General features: G+C 41.8%; 1 protein-coding gene across 1 annotated transcript; it reads left to right on the plus strand.

Moving 5' to 3' along the window:
* Positions 1-6465: 6465 nt before the first annotated feature.
* On the plus strand, positions 6466-18519 carry LOC134439968 (NLR family CARD domain-containing protein 3-like). Its single transcript, XM_063189896.1, is given in 7 exon segments — positions 6466-6491; positions 6975-7008; positions 7073-7312; positions 7408-9212; positions 9816-9983; positions 15262-15426; positions 18351-18519. Coding segments are annotated over 7 exon segments (2607 nt in total).
* Positions 18520-19732: the final 1213 nt, after the last annotated feature.

Here is a 19732-nt window from a genome sequence, read left to right on the forward strand (position 1 = left end):
AAGGACGGAAGGCTTTTAGGGAAAGCTTTGCGAGGTTGGGGAACTGAGAGCTATCGTGAAACCAGGTGGGTAATATTAACACCTTTTTCAGATCATTCTAACCTTACCTACCTAAGACATTTTATTTCACTGAAAACTTTAACTCACTCAACTCATTAATCTTTTGAAGAGCAGTTTTCTAATCATGGTATTGCTACTGTGATATCACACCTCTCACCCCATTGATTATGCAGTGTTCTAAACTCACTTTCTGACATTTTGACATTACAAAAATTACATGCAATAATCAAGTAACGCTTTGGCATTGCTCTTTTTATGTAAGGGTTAACGTTCGGCGAGAAGGTCGCTACCGTGGAATAGCAGCACGACAGAGAGAATCTTTAGACCCCGACGCGGAGCGGGAATGGAGCATTCGACCGATGACGTCACACCATATAATAAAGTACAGTTAAAATATCATGCAATGTATTCAGTGTATGAAAAAGTAGGCCTAAGCGGAGTGTTCTGACGTAGTGTCCTGGCAGGGTGGCTGGCTAGTGGGTGTATCTCACAGGCCAATGCACACCTCGAGAAAAGAAAGTTCCGTTGCTGGGGCCTGTTGATCTGTCCACCAAGTCAGGGGACAGGAGCGGTGTCCCCAAGTGTACAGGTGGAGGTGGTGGTGGGGGGTGGGGTGCAGGTAACCCACGACAACAACCGGGGGGATGGGCTGACAGGTAAGAAGTAGTGGAGACACCAGAGAATAGGACTGTTGATAACCCATAAGCTCTGAAGCCACAATTCTGAACAGCTATGACTGTAATGCAAATGATTTCCATGTTGTGATGTTGTTCTTGTATTCTCTTATTTTGTAGAAACACCGGTACTGGCATTGACTGTGTCTGCGGAATTGCACTCAAGAGAAATTGTCAGGAGACAGCTCCAACTCCAAAACCCAGTTGACATCATTGCCAGCCCCAATCGACCCAACATCAGACTCTCCATAAGACGACTTTCGAGTGAGTCACTGGACTGTTTCGACTGGCTCGTGAAGGACTTGAAAGAGAAAGGAGTGGAGATATATATACTGCCGGACAATAAACATGAGGGAGAAAACGATGCTTGAAGAAAGTCTAAATAGCTGCTTTAGGAAAGCCCTGGGTGCATCCCAATATGTGACCTTGCCTCCTCCACTTGCCTCCTCCACTTGGTTCTCGTCATGATGACATCACTGACAACAGCATTATATTTCAATATCTTGCAAAAGCTCAATTGTAAAGTCTTTTTCTCATTTGCAATTGGGATGGTGAATGAAAAACAGTCCCTCAAAAGTTGTTGTGGCGAGGCTGACAGCTGGGAAACTTTATAGTTTTCTCCACGGAGGAGGGGCCAGGAGGCGGGACGAGGAGACAAGCACAAGTGGAGGAGGCAAGGACACATATTGGGATGCACTCCGTGTGTGTACATTTTGAGCCTCACGTGTCCAGTGTGGAGCCTGGTCATTCCTGCTGCACCTATTGCCACTCATTATGCAAGTGTAACTCTGACTGTTGCTCTGTGCCAAAACCCAACTTTGAAATACCCAAACAAATCCCGTCACCTGTCAAATGCAGAAATGTCACATTGGAAGAGCAGGGACTGGTCAGACAGCTTTTGGAGGAGTATAGGGATAGCCTGATTGCACCAGGTGAACACCTTTACACAAATGCCTCATTCTGCACTGGTTTCAGCAATGTACTAATTTACTCAGTTTTGGAAAGTCTTTGTGATATTTGACATGACTTATGTCATGCAGAATCTCCCTGTATTTGACATAAAACATGGCCAGGACATCCTACGCATTGTTCACAAAGTATTTAAAGATTTTGATGTGTGTGAATTCCCTGACATTCCTGAAAAACCATACCTGTCACCAGACATGGACTTTCCAGTGTATTTTGATGTTGAGGATGAGGATGCTGAAACCTCTCTAAGCAGCATTGAGTCAGGCTTATCCATGCTTCCATTATCAGATTAAGTACAGAGCCACTGTAAATAATTGTAAATAACTGCACACTTGTATATATTGTAAATATCATTCTGAATAAATACTTTTTACATTTTTAAACTACATGTTGTAATGTGTTCCCTGAAAACTAATGAAGAGACAGCTTGGTAAAGGAAATGATTTTAATGAAGGACAATGACTTAGAATAACAAACAAGAATAACAAACTATTTCAAAGCAAGAAAATAGAAAAGTAATTAAGTAAAACTTATTTTAATAATTTTGGCATTCACCTTTTTGAAGACGCCGTACCAACATTGACGGTCGCCTGTAAGGCAGCATGGGTGTTACCTGGCTAGACAAACAGTACAAATAACTCAAAGGACACTGCACCATTCATTCAGTTTGCTGCTCATCCACGTCCACAGTGCCTTGTGATCGAGCTTTGCCAACAAGTCATTTCGGAAGCCAGGGAATGCAGTAGATGTGCGACCTGGTTTCTGTTTAAAAAGTTCTGATTCTTGCAGTGTGTCCACCAAGGTGAGGATGTCTTGTCATGTCCACATGGTGAGCTCCACTTGGTCTTGTTATGCCCAGCTCCTTGTCAGTGCCTGCCATCATCTGTTTAAAGAAATAAGTGGATACCAAGGCTTAGGCTATTAAAAACAGAATATGTTCAGATAATCTAGGCAGGGCCGGTTCTGGCTTATTTGGCGCCCTAGGCGAGTTTGAGTTCTGCCCCCCCCCCCCTTTTTTTATACCTTACAGAACACAAGAGTAATACCGGTAGTAAGCTTAACTAAATAGCATCAAGAACAATAACTGTTTTGCATCAAATGGATTTCTGGTTCTTTTGGACAGCCGACCAACACATCAGATTGAGTCGCATGAAAGTACCTTCACTGTGTGGTGTCTTGGATGTAATGGTGGTGGTGCCCCTAACCCCAGATGAGAGGGAGGTTATCAATGTGTTTGAATTGTAAAATGGAATTGAAATGCCAGGAGAGTGGTATAGTACATTTGCATGTCAAATGCATGTGTAGACAATAGTCCTACCAAGGAGGTCTGCATTGATAGCCTATCTACACTACCTACAGCATCACAAAGCATGGCAGCATAACAATTTTAATAAGCTACACATTTGTGCTGTCTATGATTCCAAACCAATTTCATTTCTGTACTGGAAATAGTGGTGCATTTGTGAGTAGGAGAATGAGAAGGGGGCTATCTATGTGTTTGAACCGGAGGGACAGGGTGAGAGAAAGGGAGAAAAGCTGTCACGCTTTTGAATTTCATAATATACAAAATATAGTAAATAGCCTCACTTGTCTGCAATACTACATCACTCAGCATGAAAACATGCTGTGCATGGTTCTCTTACATGATTAATGTAGGCCTATATGTCATTCTGGTCTGGAAACAATGTTTTTTTTAAGCTTACAACAAGCAGGTAATTCATTCAAGTGGATGGAAGGAGATATGGCAGCTAAACTTGTTTTAAACATGGCACCAGTCTTACTTTACATTGCTGGTCAACCTAAGCAAGTGTAGTGGGCGAGACCGTTAGGTGTTAGTTTTCCTAAAATAATGATCATCAAACTGATACTTGTAATTGCACGACTGCGCCACTGGGGGACTTCCACCCCAGAGTATATTTTGATTTCAACCAATAAGGCACAACAGGTTCGGATAGAATGCACAAGAGACGTACCTTTGTTTAAAGGAATAACAATATTTTCTTTATTAATACAAAGTCAATAGTTAAAAACCTGCGCCGCTGGGATAAAAACAGTAGGCCTAATGTTCATTGGAACGGGGTTGGCTGCCACAGGATAAAAGGGGTTCACCGGGGTAGGCCAGCCGGGCAGGCTTACTAGTTGAGAATAAATTAGTTCACCACTCGTGCACAAAACCAAGGGCCTATGGTAAACGCCAGTCACACACACGCGCATAGGCTCACTACGCTATGTAAGTGATTAAATGACAATACGTGTGGATATCCACTACACACAGAGTAAATCCGTATAATCACACTCAAAACTACTAGTCTACTGTATGGCCGCCCGACTAGAGCAGCGTACATGGGCCTAGAACTGTGACAGCCAAACCCCGTACAATGACAAGTGACAAGCTAAAGCGGCGGACAGGCAAAAGAAAATGAAACAAACAAACAAAACAGAAAGGCTAAACAATTTCGTAAGGGCAAAACAGCGGTGAGCAGCTGCCGCAAGCAGTCTGCCCACAGAGACAGACCCTCGACGTACTCTGAGGTGTCTGGAATCAGGTGAACACACACACGGATCAGTACATGTTACATACAGTGGACAATGTTTAACATGAGCTACGCATGTGACAAAGAATATTTACAAGCTCACCTCGACAACACTGAGAGGGAGGGGAAGCCACTGGGGTTAGACGCCACGGGAACTCTGGCTCCTGAGAATGAACAGTATGTTTAAATACACAGCTCTAGCTGGTTGCAGTCATCTAGACAAAACTGTGATCACACATACCTTGCTGCACCCGTAGCAAAGGCACCGGGCATCATCAGCGAATACCGGCACACCGGGAAGGCTCCAATGAGCCGGTCTAATTCATCTGATTTTATAAAAACAATGGCATAGCCACCAATTACGGATTAGGTACTGAGCGGCTACCTGAGTCCCGTGACGTCATTGGGGTATGGGAACTGCTGAGGGACACACCTTACTGGACAGGCAGTGCGCCCTGTTACACATAGTATTATGATGTCAGGTGGGTGTTAGTGAGTAGGCTACTAACAGCTACTTTACTGGATTTCATTGCTTGGCATACTTGGCTAATGTTAGCATGCTAGCTAGCGATTTCTCAGATCAAAAGCAAAGCTCTTTTTCCCTCTAATTCCAAACAGTAGCCTCATAACTATTAGGCTTTACATTACCACAAACGGTTGCTGATTAAACCACATACTTCCAAAACACCCTCTGCAACTCCTGCATCATGCAATGACTGGTTTAATGAGAACATAACAATTCTCCACCCAGCAGAGCAGCATTGCTGTTCGCGCTTGCCCTCCAAATTCAAAATAGATCGCACGCTGTCACTCGTCCCGCCCCCTTTCTCAGGACTGTCTGTTTATTGGTTCACAGACTTCCCAGAGACAGTTGAAAGCGATATTACTATTGGCTGAGGGGCGCTTTGCCGTGAGGAGCGCTTTCGCCACGCTTTGTTGATTGCTACTTCATAAAAAAACCTCCATATCGCAAAATTACGCATCGGAGAGCGCCATTTCGGCGCTCCTTCTTCACATTGCGCTCTAGGCGACCGCCTAGCCGGCCTATGCTTATAACCGGCCCTGAACCTAGGCCTATTATTACAGTACACATTATGGTAAATTAATACAGTAAGGGGGGAGGGTTGGAGTGAGGGTCGTGTCAGTGAGTGTAGGGGGACTGTCAAATGCTCTCCCCTCTATCGATTGACTGGGACAACTAAACACCAAACCGTGCTCATTTTCTGGACGATTTAAATGACTAGTTAATGGCAGATCAGTAAGAAAACCTAAACAAGAACTGTTACGTTGTCTATGAAGAGATTATAATGTAATAGTGAGCGAGCATTGGATTTAAGGAGCTGGAGCTACCAGTTGGAGCGATTGAACAGAGTATTAAACTGGATACCTGAGTTGGCACTTGGAGTCGGTGGGTTTGGCAATGTCTTTTTCAAATCCCTCGGTGTCGTCGATGGCGTTGGCTCGCGTGGCCTTTTGGAGACGTTGCCGTCTTTGAATTCTTCCTCCCATTGCCTGAATATTAGGTGAATCCTTTCCGAGCCTGTTTATGACTGAGGCGCAACGCGAACAACATCTCCTTGACTGTCCCGACACGGAGGATACAATCAAGCCTAGGAACGCCATCCTGTCCGAAATAGTTGTTTCTTTTTTCACTGCGAACATGTCAGTTGAATGTCCATATGTAGATGGTGGTCCTTCTCATTTGTCTTGCACAAACGGCAAAAATCGTCTGGCGCCATTGTTGATTTCTAGACTGTTTTAGCTTCTTCAATTTCTGTGGCTTCTTGCAGATAATTTCCTCGTCGCGATATACACACGTCATCGCGCGCAAGGCAGCATGGGTTCTCTCTGGCGAGTGATAGACACTCGTGCCGTCCAATCAACGGCTACGAAAACCACACCTCCTTACGAGATAATAAACAGTTGGTCCCCAGACTAGATCACACTTGTGATTTAGTATGGCGTTTGCCGCCAGACAAGTCCTTCTCGTGAATATCCCTGAAATTAGACTTCTGATTGGCTCCCTCCCACCAAATATGCATCCAAGAGTAGCAACCAGCCGATAGTCAGGCTAAGCAAAGTTTTGTGCCACCATCCACTGCTTTTTTAGAAACCTTGTGGGGGGAAAAACATACATATCATGTCTTCAGAAATACAGCCAGGCATCTGTGGGTGAGAAATGTCAAGTAGGTACAGGCTTTTCCTGATTCACTCCTTTCTCTGTATCTATGAATGGGAAACACAGCCAGTGGAGGTGAGGCTCCACTTGCCAGCGCAGCTTCTGTATGCAGCTAGGGGTGACCCTCCAGATTTCGAAACGAGTGAGCAAAGTTTTCCGTGGAAGTAGATCTTTAAACATCTCTTAATTTTCACAAATCTTCACAATGCAACTTAACATTTAACTCTGGGTCCAAATGATGGTCTATATAAGGTGAAAGGTAGTCTAGTGAAAGGTACCCTGGCATCTTCGGCCTCTTTCGATTTTGTAGTCAGGTGGACAATGGACACTGGTGAAATGATTGAGTTGAATATGACCTATTAACATTTCCAAAAAATGTTAGAATGTCAACAGGCATTTTCCTGTTTTTTTTTCCCCCAGCAAGCCAACGAAGATGCATAGTTGTGTGAAAGATATTCATTTAAAAAACGTCCTCATGGTGAGACAAAACTTTCTCATGTTTGATATAATCTTAAAAATATTCATCAACTCTAAAACATGCCATCATACGATTGATAGTGTTGTCTCATTCAGTGACAGTGTTGTATTTGAAGTTAATACTGTACAGTCAATGATTGAAATAAAAGTGTTAATGAGCGTGCCTTTCCTTTTTACAGGACTTGGAGAAGAAAGTGATGGTATTCATGAAGCATGAGCTGGAGAAATTTAAGAAACTCCTGAGAAAGGACAACACAAAATTCTATGACAAGGGAGAGGATGACAACTACAATGCCAGAGAGGGGGCCCTCAACATTACAGTACATTTCCTACGGAAGATGAACCAGACAGACCTGGCAGACTTTTTAGAGAAAGGTGAAAAATAATAATTTTCATATGTTTACATTTTAGTAATCCTGGTACCTACTGTATACATTTATTGGAATTAAAGACCAATGTTTCATATAGTGCTATACTTAGAGTATATTTAACAGGTCCCATTGAGCTGTGCCAGAAAAAGCTAAAGAAGAACCTGAAGAAGAGGTATGGCCGTGTATTACCGGGAATAACAGAGCAGGGAAAATCTGAACTCCTTGAAAAGATTTACACAGACCTGTACATCACAGAGGGAGGAAATGGTGCAATCAATAAAGAACACGAAGTTGGATGTATGGAGAAAGCAACTCGGGCTCAAGATTCAGAAGAAAAATCCATTGAGTGCAACAATATTTTTAAGTCTGAAGAAGACAGATCCATTAGAATGGTGCTAACCAAAGGAGTTGCAGGCATTGGAAAATCCATTTCTGTGCAGAAGTTCATCTTGGATTGGACAAGTGGAGCAGAGAACCAAGACATTGAATTGGTCTTTCCACTTCCTTTCAGAGAGCTGAATTTGAAGAAAGACAAATACAGTTTTATGGAGATCCTTCATCAGTTTTTCCCTGAGACAAAAGGATTGGTGTTCACCAAAAACAAGGACTACAAAGTGCTTTTCATCTTTGATGGCCTGGATGAATGCCGACATCCTCTTCAATTCAAGAAAAATGAGATCTGGTCTGACCTTACCACACAAACCTCAATGGATGTCCTTCTGACAAATCTGATCAAAGGCAATCTGCTTCCATCTGCTCTCATATGGATAACCTCCAGACCAGCCGCTGCCAATCATATTCCTCCTGAATGTATCGACTTGGTGTCTGAGGTTCGAGGGTTTAACGAAGAACAGAAGGAGGAGTACTTCAAGAAGAAGATTGAAGACCAGAAACTGGCTGAAAAGGTTTTAAAACACATCAAGGAATCGAGAAGCCTCTACATCATGTGCCACATTCCAGTCTTCTGCTGGATCTGTGCAACTGTTTTTGAAACAATTCTGAGGGACACAAATGTAGCAAACAGAAAGACAACGGAAATGAAAATGGATGAAGAAGAATCTTCAAAGTCAATTGAGAAACCAATCCTGAAGACACTGACACAAATGTATTCACACTTCTTGATTTTTCAGACCAAGCGCAAGACTGAGAAGTATGATGTAGAGAGCACAAGTTTTGGCACAGAGTGGGATGAAACCACTCAAGCTTTAGGGCAACTTGCTTTTCATAACTTGCTGGACAACAACCTGATCTTCTGCAGCAGTGATCTCACAGACATTGGCATAAGTGTAGATGATGCGTCTGTGTACTCTGGTATGTGCACTCAGATCTTCAAGAAGGACTCTGGCATACTCATTGGCACAGCATTTAGCTTTGTACATCTCAGCATTCAGGAGTTCATGGCAGCTTTATATGCACACATCTGCATGTGCAAAAACAAAAGGAATGTTTTTGCTGATCAGGACACATCTTCAGAGAAAGAGAGCAACAGCACTGAAATGCTGAAGAATGCAGTGGACAAGGCTTTGGAGAGTTCTATTGGACAATTTGATCTTTTTCTCCGCTTCCTTATGGGTCTCTCACTGGAGGGAAATCAGAAACTCTTACATGGCTTACTGACGTACAATGAGAAAAATTCACAAAGCCGAGACGAAATAATAAAATATATCAAAGACAAGTTAAAAGAGAACCTTTCAGCAGAGAGATCAATTAATCTCTTCTACTGCCTTAATGAGTTGAATGACAAGTCTCTGGTAGATGACATCCAAAAGCAACTGGAGTCTGGCAGTCTCTCCAGTACTAGGCTTTCCCCTGCTCAGTGGTCAGCGCTGGTCTTTGTGCTGCTGACATCAGATAAGGTGATTGAAGAGTTTGACCTAAAGAAGTTTCAAAGGTCAGATGAATGTCTGAGGAGACTCCTGCCTGTGGTGAAAACGGCCACAAAAGCTTTGTGAGTACAAACCGCCATGTTGCTGATCTCCCAGGGTCCATAATAGCATTGACATACTAATAAAACATATGGAACAAAGTACTCAAATAATATATACAGTAAAAAATATCTAATACAGACCTGTATTCTGTATATTGGACTGCCACTGTGGGTGGAGTAAATCATCCAATATATGCATGGCTTATTATTAAAACCAACATTTTACATGTCTAAATCAACACAAAAAATACAGATGAGACTTTAGCACATTTAGTAAGCCATCAGTCCACTTAAACTATATTTTCATCTTACTCTCCCACAGTAGAGAATGAAAATAGTCATATATACTTGGTTATGATAATATTAATGCATGTTTAGTTCCTGAAACAAATAAATACCAACATATTTAATTTCTATGGGCAGCCAACAAAGTAGAATATGTGTGATAAATGGGTTTACGTTTTTTTTGGGGGGGTAATTAGAGATCAATGTTGTATATTATATATAGTCTATAATCTCTGACAGAAAAACAGTGGGAAAACAGACGTAAGAAAGCAGCTTCCAATACACTCCAACATATATGTTATACCAGCATACTGTATGTCATATATTTTTCCATCATAGGCTGGACAAGTGCAACCTGACACACGAGAGCTGTTCGACTATTGCAGATGCCCTTAGCTCTTCCTCTTTGAAGGAGCTGGATCTGAGTGGCAATGTCATTACAGACTCAGGTGTGGAGGTTCTTGCCTGCAGACTGGCAAATCCTCAGTGCAAACTTGAGACTCTGAGGTATAGTAATTTTACAAGGACTTCCTTCAACATTAGTGATTAAGAAGTGCCAGCTGTCATTGTTGATATTTTGAGACAAAAATGAGTACACCCCTTTTGAAAAGCAATATTTTAAGCAATTTTTAAAGGGACACTGTGTGAGATTTTTAGTTGTTTATGTGCAGAATCCATGCTGCCCATTCACTAATGTTACCTTTTTCATGAATACTTACCACCAGCATCAAATTCTAAGTATTCATTACGACTGGAAAAATTGCACTTTTCATACATGAAAAGGGGGATCTTCTCCATGGTCCGCCATTTTTAGCTGCAAAAATGACTGTACTTGGACCATACTAGAAAATATTTGTTTAATACTTAGTAAACTTTCATGTAAAGATCAAATTTGGCAATAGGCAGCCCAGTTTCAATAAGCAGCATGGTTGCACTACCTTTTTTTGGCCATTTCCTGCACAGTGTCCTTTTAAAGACGCATGCACATCTATAACTCAGGGAACCTCTGTCTGTATCTCTGCTATGTTGGTGGAACGCTCAACTGCCGCAGCATGGCATCAAATTATCTCAAGTGACTTTGCCGTGGCGGGTTGCAGTGCAACATTTCATGCCATGTGGACATACAATGCTGAAGATACTAGTTTATATAAGCCTATCTAATAATTCAAGAAACATTTGTCTGTTCTGCCTGTTCTGCACACAACTCCCGCACCACTCCACGAATAATCTCCAAATTGGAGGATGACAGAGCCCGGCGGAAAGTTTCACGCCGGGTAACGAAGATAGGCCTATTTGTTAAATTCATTGCCTTTTTGTCGCTCTGCTAGATGGCCTACACCAGCTACAAAACCCAACATTAGTTTTTCAAGTTGACTGAGCGCAACAAACCTGCTACAGACAAACACCTGTTACACAAGAATTCATTAAAAAAAAAAACTGATGTCATTCATTAAACTACGCTAAACATGCTGTCTAGCTATTCGAGTTCACATGCGCTATGAGCGAGGTACGTCTTTCCAACAAGGGGAGTTTTAAAATGGAAAAGAGGCTCACAATCAGAAAAAAATAATTTAAAGAACTATTTTAAAAAAGTATTTAACGAGTCTAATGCCTGTGAAATTTAGACCAAGTGAGCAACGCTGCGAGAGAGAGAGGGAGAGAGCTCTGCATTAGTTATTTCCAAAATATGCATAAAGTAAGTTTGATACAGCATCCGTTGAGCTGAACACAGAAAAGGTAAGGTTAATAAAACATTTTTTTTTCCATTTTTGGGAAATTATGGGAGTGCAAAAGTGAGTACAACCCTATGTTAAAATTCCATTCAGAGGATCATGATCTGCTTAAGTTGCCAGAGTGCATGTTGCTATGCATATTTCTACTGGTGAAATTCGCCTTTGGCTAAGCCCCGCCCTCTTTAGTTACAGTTGCTAGGTCGGACAGATAAACTTTCAATAACTCATATAATGAGATGGCTGTTTGTTTCTCTTACACACCCTGACGAAGGCCACAGCGCCGAAACGCGTTGGTGTTTTTTAATGCATTTTCCCTTTAAATAAAGTTTTTTTTTTTTACTACATTAACCAACTGAAGTGACACGAATGAGATGGTGGCATGATCGGAGCACACAAAGTATGTTTTTGATCCGTGTGCTTTCTAGTCGAGTGTGAGGATGCGAGACCCTTCAAGCCAGACTATCCAGCTGCTAGTGATATTAGTCCGGTTTTAGGTAAAGAGGAAAACGATTACCTCCCATTACATCGCGGGGAAACGTGCGCCTTTGTCACAAATACGCCAGGCACAATTTCCAATCATATTTTATCATATTTTTACGACCGTATCTCGCTAACTACTTGAAAACATGCGATTTCAGCATTGAGTTCAATGGAGCGCTGTCAAAACTGTCCGAGGTTTGTCCGAGGTCGTCCTTTTGCTGCGCTGTGATTGGTCAAAAAGCACTTTAGGGCGGGCCTTAGCCAAAGGTGAATTCTGCCTCCTAATGTTGATGGCCTTCATGTCCCAAAACAAGGTAAGGCAAGGCGATTTTATTTGTATAGCGCATTTCAGTGCAATGCAGTGTGCTATACACAAAAGTTAAAAATAAAATTAAAATAAAAGCACAAGACATGGCAGGTGAAAATAATTTTTAAAAAGTTAAAAAAAAAAAAAGGAGTTAAAGATAAAAGCAAGAAAGAGAGAAAAAAATGATATTTTTTTAAATTAAAAACAAGAGTCAACTAGGCCTATCCAGTCGCCTCCGACTGCCAAAGGTATATTCACACAGTGGCTTCCAGCCCCCCATCATTCCTACAACTCCAGTCCACCTATTCATGAACTCATATATTAAATATAAATCCTAAAAATATATTTAATATCTAGTGCATAGGCTTAAAACCAAATGACTATTGTGAAAACAAAGCAAAACATTGGGGCAAATGGTAACATTTGGTCCACAATGGTTCACTATTACAGTGGATCTACCACACTAGGTACAGTGTAATAACCAGTGTAACAATGGTAACACTTTATTTTAGCGTTACATCTATAAGCACTAACACATGTAATGTTAATGCCTGTTTAAGTAACGTGTAAGGCACATACTAAGCTAAATCAAACATTTGTTAGGCATGTATTCGCAAATGTCTTGTTCATGCACAATTAAGGATTTATTACTAAAATAACCTTAGTAAGGACCAGTAAGCCTATATTTCTATTTATTAGTAAGTAGTAAGACGCCATAATACAATGTACTGTATATAAGCCCGACACACTGTGTGAACAAACCCTGTGAAAACAAAAAATGTGGAATAAGGGTCCCTAACCTGAAGTGAGGCATTGTTCAGCCCAGATGGCTTAGGGCCCCCGCATTACCTAGGACCCCCACATATAGAAATAGAAAATAGTAATAGAAATCTAGGTATACTAGGTCCTTACTAAGGTTGTATTGGTAATAAATCCCTTATTGTGCATGAACAATACCATAATACCACAACAACTCATCAGAAAACTGGACAAACTAGGTTTCAGCACCTCCCTCTGCAACTGGCTGCTGGACTTCCTGATGCAAAGACCACAAGCAGTACGGGTAGGGAACAACACCTCAAGCACCCTGACCCTGAGCACGGGGGCTCCGCAAGGTTGTGTTCTCAGCCCCCTGCTGTTCACGCTGCTGACACACGACTGCACAACGACCCACAGCACTAACCATCTAGTGAAGTTTGCGGATGTTACAACACTGGTGGGCCTCATCACCAAGGGCGATGAGACTCACTACAGAGAAGAAGTAGACCTGCTGGCCAGATGGTGCAAAGACAACAACCTCCTGCTGAATGTCAACAAGACCAAGGAGATTGTTGTCAACTTCCAAAGGGTCCAAAAACAACTGCCACCACTGACCATCGACGGCGATGCTGTGGAGAGAGTGAGCAGCACCAAGTTCCTTGGAGTGCACATCAGCGACGACCTCTCTTGGACCACCAACACTACATCACTGGGGAAGAAGGCCCATCAGCGTCTCTACTTCCTGCGCAAACTAAAGAAGGCAAGTGCTACACCCTCCATCATGACAACATTCTACAGAGGAACCATAGAGAGCGTCGTGTCCAACTGCATCACAGTGTGGGGAGGAAGCTGCACGGAGAAAAACAGGAAGACACTCCAGCGTGTTGTGAACACAGCGAAGAAGATCATTGGAGTACCACTCCCCTCCCTGCAGGACATTTACACCACACGCCTCACCCGGAAAGCACTGATGATCATCAAAGACACAAGCCACCCTGCACACAAACTGTTCAGCCTCCTGCCCTCTGGAAAGAGGTACAGGCGCCTCCGTTCCCGTACCACCAGGCTGGCGAGCAGCACAATGCACCAAGCGATCAAGATGCTGAACACTCAACCCACTCTCCCTCCACTGTCAGCCTCTAGCCAGCAAGGCCACTGACAACCCCCCCCCCCCATCCCCCACCACCATATCTGCGACTGAACATTCCACCTGCACTACTATACTTGTGACTGAACTTTCAACCTGCACTAACTCAAAACATGCACACACACACACACACACACACACACACACACACACACACACACACACACACACACACACACACACACACACACACACACAAGCACACTGCACTTTCTGCACTAAACCCAAACATAAACACACTGACACACACACACACACGAACACACACACAGACGCACACCGCACCTTCTACCTGCACTAAACACATACACACACACACACACACACACACACACACACACACACACACACACACACACACACACACACACACACACACACACACACACACACACACACACACACTGCTACTGGTGTACTTGACAACCTTTTTAATATTTATTTTTCTTCAAAATGCTACTATTACCATGTCTAGAACGCTATAAAGGACTTTTTTAGGAAAAGCACAAAAGCACAACAATACCTCTTAATGTATGTCCTCTACAAGTCTTCTGTTGTCCAGTCTTGCACTTTAAATGTCTGTATGAGCACTGTCTATGTCCATACTGTCTTAAGTCCATGTATAAGTACTGTCTATGTCTATACTGTCTATGTCCTTACCTAGATTAGTCTATGTCTGTATGGGAAAGCAAGAAATGTAATTTCAAATTCTTTGTATGATCAGTGCATGTAAAGAAATTGACAATAAAACCTACTTGACTTGACTTGACTTGAACAAGACATTTTGGAAAAAAATGTGCTTATTGAAATATTGTTCAAAATGAAACTTTTCAAAAGGGGTGTACTCTGTATTGGTGTACATTGTATATAAAAACATTAAAAACATGACCCTGCATGTAAGCCCTGTACATATGTGTATAACTCTGAAGCTAAACTAGCTGTTTTCCTCCTCTCTTAAAGTGATGGTTCGGAGTAGATTCACCCTAATGCCATTTGAACCGTGACATCCGTCCAGTAGTCCACCCTAAGTGTTTTCTGGCTTGGGCGAACATTAGCAGAGTTACCAAATTATTGTACGGTTATTCCAAATAGCTTGGCGGGCATTCACAGTACCTCAAAACTTACCCCACAAAAATCACATGTCATGACACCAAACATCTGTAGTATATGGTCTCTACTCACAAAACTAAGCATTTGGATGTTTGGAAATAGTCCAGGACACAAAAGTCTGTAGAAATATTGTATGTATAAAAACAACGTAATGTTCTGTGCATCGTGTGTGGACTGAGAATAGCTCCAGGGACTGACATGTAGTTGATTCAGAAGGAAAGGGCTAATGATCTACTGCCTTCTCTCCAGACTGTCAGACTGTGGTATAACAGGAGAGGGATATTATGCGCTGGCCTCGGCTCTTGAATCAAACCCCTCACACCTGAAGGAGCTGGACCTGAGGGGAAATGACCCTGGAGACTCTGGGGTAAAGAAACTTAGTTCAGCAGTGAAAGATCCAAACTGCAAACTGAGGTGAGATTTAAGTTAGATTATTTAGTTTTATTTTATTGAATTTGTGACACTTATTTTTGTTGGACAGAAACTATTGAACCATCTCCTTTCTCTGTAGGTTGTTGAAGAGTGATAAAGCAGAGAAGGCATTTGAGTATCTGAGTTCAGAGCTGCGTACAAACCCCTTACTCCTCACAGAGCTGGACCTGAGTAAGATGGCAGTGGAGAAGAAGAAGAGTGGAGTGGAGCATCTATGTGCTCTACTGGAGGACTCCCACTGCAGACTAAAGAGACTTTGGTTAGTGTCATAATTGTCCAAGCAGTATGTTTATAAGTGTTCATTTTGTTGTTTAGATTTGAAATAAAATATATGTATGAACTTCTATGAGAAATTAATGTTGTTGTCTATATGGATTGACAGACGATTCGTTCAGTGGACGCATCATATAAGACGTTCACCATAAAGACGTTTCGCTCAACCCATGCAGACATTTCGTTCAAATGAGCAGACGTTTGCTTCAGGCTTTCATCTTCTGAGCTTTAGGCTATTATTTGTATTCTATGTAAATCAGCTGGTCAGTCTCTATGAATGCAGTAGGGTGTAATGGCAGGGACAAATGAACAACTTTTTACTTAACGGTTATTTTCAAAAATAATGAAGCCAATGAAAATTATTTTTCATAGGCCTATATTCGTAGCCTATACTATTAGTTCTCTAAGTAATTTAACACTGCTGTTAACGCATCATCTTTAAGGCAGGCATACACTGTGCAATATTTTAAATCGTGGGTATTCAGCTCCTTCTCACACTGCACAAGGAAATTTAACAATTTGAAAGTTCACACCTCATTACTCACGTCCTCACACTATACGAGCCGACAGTCGGATGCGAGCAGACACGACAGGCATGTTTCCCGGGTCTGCAGAGGAGGGAACATGCGCACCTGAGGTGGAGATGAGGACGCGCTCAAGAGCAAATTGCACTGTCTTATCAATTCGTGCATGTGTAGAGTAAAATTTGGTCGTAGCACTGCTTTAACTGTGCTACTCACGACGGACGACCAGGACTTCAAACAGTTTTGATTTTCTTGCGACCCTACAATTGAACGATGGTGAGGTGAAATCGCTTGTCGTTACCCCACGTACACTACACGATGTGAGACTCACGATTGACCTGCGATTGACCAAGAAATCGGCCTGACTCCTAAAAAGTCGCGCGAGTCACAAATCGCACAGTGTAAGCCTGGCTTTAGCCTATTTTTAATAGTTAACACAACGCTCTTGACCAATTCTTTTATTTGTATTAGATAGCCTAATATTCGTTATTATACAATAGAAATCATCCCCAGGCCTAATGGCCAGCGCTCCTGAGCATTGTATTATTGTTTGTTATTATAAAACAGCTCTACTGGTCAGTCTCCATAATTAGGCTATCATTTCGCTGCACTCCCCCTCCCCAACAGAAAACAGGTTTTCTTTGGAATCTGAAAACATTGCGTCCACGGATTGGTAAAATACCGGGTCAGCCTAATCAATGCAATGAAATGCTTTCTGAAAATGATGCAAGACAATCAGAATACACATTTCTTCACAGTAGTTGTTGAGAATAGCAGACGCAAGCGCAATGTCCAAATTTACACTTCAGCAAGCCGACAGGGCATGTCGTGAATAGCACCTCTCGTGACTAAAAAATTTGGTAACGCTTGATATTAAGGTTCTTGTAATAACCATTTATAGTCAACAGTAAGCAGGTAATAATACCCTTACAAGTGTCCATAACATGCTTATTAACTTTGTTAACATGCTTATCAACTTTGTTAACATCTTATAAGCTGCTTATTATGTGTTTATAGTGGTTTATTTTTTTATTATTTCTTTTTTACTCATACTTATATACATTTAACAAGCCACTTGTTGACAGTTAACAATGCATATTGCAGGTAATCGATCTAAAGCAGGGTAATTGAGTAATTGAGTATAAGCATGAAAATCGGTACACGTATGTATCTTTATATGTTGACTAATACTAGATGTGGAGGCTTCGTGAAAAACACTACATTTTCAAGATGGCTGCCATGTGTACCGATTTTCATGCTTTCATTAAAATAAAGTCACTCATCTTCTTAACTGGAATACTAGCAAGTGCACTACACTCAAAGGTAAACTGTGTAAGATTTGTAGTTGTTTATTTCCAGAATTAATGCTGCCCATTCACTAATGTTACCTTTTTCATGACTACTTACCACCAGCATCAAATTCTAAGTATTCATTATGACTGGGAAAAAAATGCACTTTTCATACATGAATGAGCAGCATAGTTGCAGTGCCTTTTTTGACCATTTCCTGCACAGTGTACCGTGACTTTAAGTTAAGTTTACTTTATTGCCTGGTCCCCGTGACCTTCAAGTAGAAGCCCTCCTCCTAGATCTGCGCTTGTCTGAACTCTCGCCCTCCTAGGCCCTTGTTCTTGTTACTCTACTCTACTCTACTTGTTCTCTCTTGCTTGCTCTATCTCTCTCTCTCCCTCGCTGCTCTCGCTGCCATCTCGAGGCAACTTGTGACTGGGACTCTGGGAACTAGGAGACTAAACTAGCACCTCGCTTAACGAGGGTGGCTACTCCTCTTTGTATCACACTGTATGCTGTGCTCCCTTCACGTCTGCTTGTTGAACAGTTGAACAAAATATCTGTATGGGTTGAACGAAACATCTTTATGGTGAACAAAACATCTTCTACGAAACATATTTATGATGAAGAAAACGTCTTCTACAAAATGGCAATTGAACGAATCGTCCGTCTCCCTTTATGAAAACATTCTGCAGTTTTTTGCCCAATAATATGAACTTGTCTAGTTTGGTGTGACAATCAGGTTAAGCTGTGGCAAAATGTTGAAAACGGTTCTTTACCAAAAATGTGTTAATTACATTTACCTCCTGCTTTCTTCAGGCTGAGTAACTGCAGTGTAACAGAAGACCACTGCTTTGCTCTAACTACAGCTCTAACATCAAACACCTCACACGTGATAGAACTGGACCTTAGTGTGAATGAACTAGGGGACTCCGGAGTGACGCACATTTCAAAGTTACTGAACAATAAAGTGGACAATTCTCAGTGAGTTATGTATGACAATTGAAAAAAAATCTTAATTATAATTTAATCAGCTGTTATAATACTTTCCTTGAATTCCTGTGCATGAAAAGGGTTTCCAAAGACTCAGAAGTGGAACGTAATCAAGGAGAAGAGGAACTGACAACAACTATACTGACAAATACACGTTTCCAGATACAAAAGCTGAAGTATGTCATGAATTTTACACACCTGTTGTACATTAGGTTTTACGAGAATGGCAATGACCAAGTCGTAACAAGATGCCAGACATACCGGACTGCACCACGGCAGTTGCCACAGACAACACATGTAACCAAGGTGCTGAACAGGCACAGCATCACGGCACAGCTCTCTCTCTCTCTCTCGAAAGTGCACGCTAAGCAAGCAGCTCATTTGACGTGCATATTGGTGATGGTCATTCACTCGCAAAACATCACGTTCAAGTGTTCTAGCCTACCACAAGCACGATGCAATCTCGGAAGAAAACTGTCCACCTAATCAACTAGAAGTCATGCCTTGAATCAGCAGTACGTCTCTTTGTCCAGCGACACAAACTACTTTGTACCAGATACACAGCACGAAAAGGGGGATTTGTGACAATGAACTCGTCCCTAATCGTCCACGGACTTGCCTAACTTTCGTCTGATTTTGAGCGCTTGAGAGAATCAAAACTAACAATTTTGATGACACCTAAATCGCCCGGAAGCGAATCGCGAGCCGCGAACAGGTCTCACAGCAGGGTGTTAATGGCCCAACGATTACCACATGAAAGGCAATGACAGCCAGCCCGGAACGCGGACTAGCCTTGCTCTTATTGGACGAAAAAGACACGTGACTCAAAGTAAAAGAGCTGCGCTATTGGTTAGCAGCTACGACCTTCTATTGGTCACGTTGAATTAATTTATGCAGACCGTATACAGTAGGTCCGTATAATTATGCAAAAATTATTATTAATAATATACCTAGGTTGATTTTACTTTGTATATTCACATCATTATATTCACATCATTATAGGCTGCACTGTGATGGGGCTTTAGCATGCATGATGTGAATTTATTGATAAAATGAAAATGAATGAAATGAAAATGATTTTTTTTAAAAACGCTTTTAATATCACACCAAACAATGTACACACACTTTGACAAGAACCATGCAACTACACACATATCCTGCAAACAATATACTATGCAGTGATGTACACAGCACTCAGGTCACAAATG

The sequence above is a fragment of the Engraulis encrasicolus genome, chromosome 23 (genome assembly GCF_034702125.1).
Source record: "Engraulis encrasicolus isolate BLACKSEA-1 chromosome 23, IST_EnEncr_1.0, whole genome shotgun sequence".
In the NCBI taxonomy this organism is placed as follows: domain Eukaryota; kingdom Metazoa; phylum Chordata; class Actinopteri; order Clupeiformes; family Engraulidae; genus Engraulis; species Engraulis encrasicolus.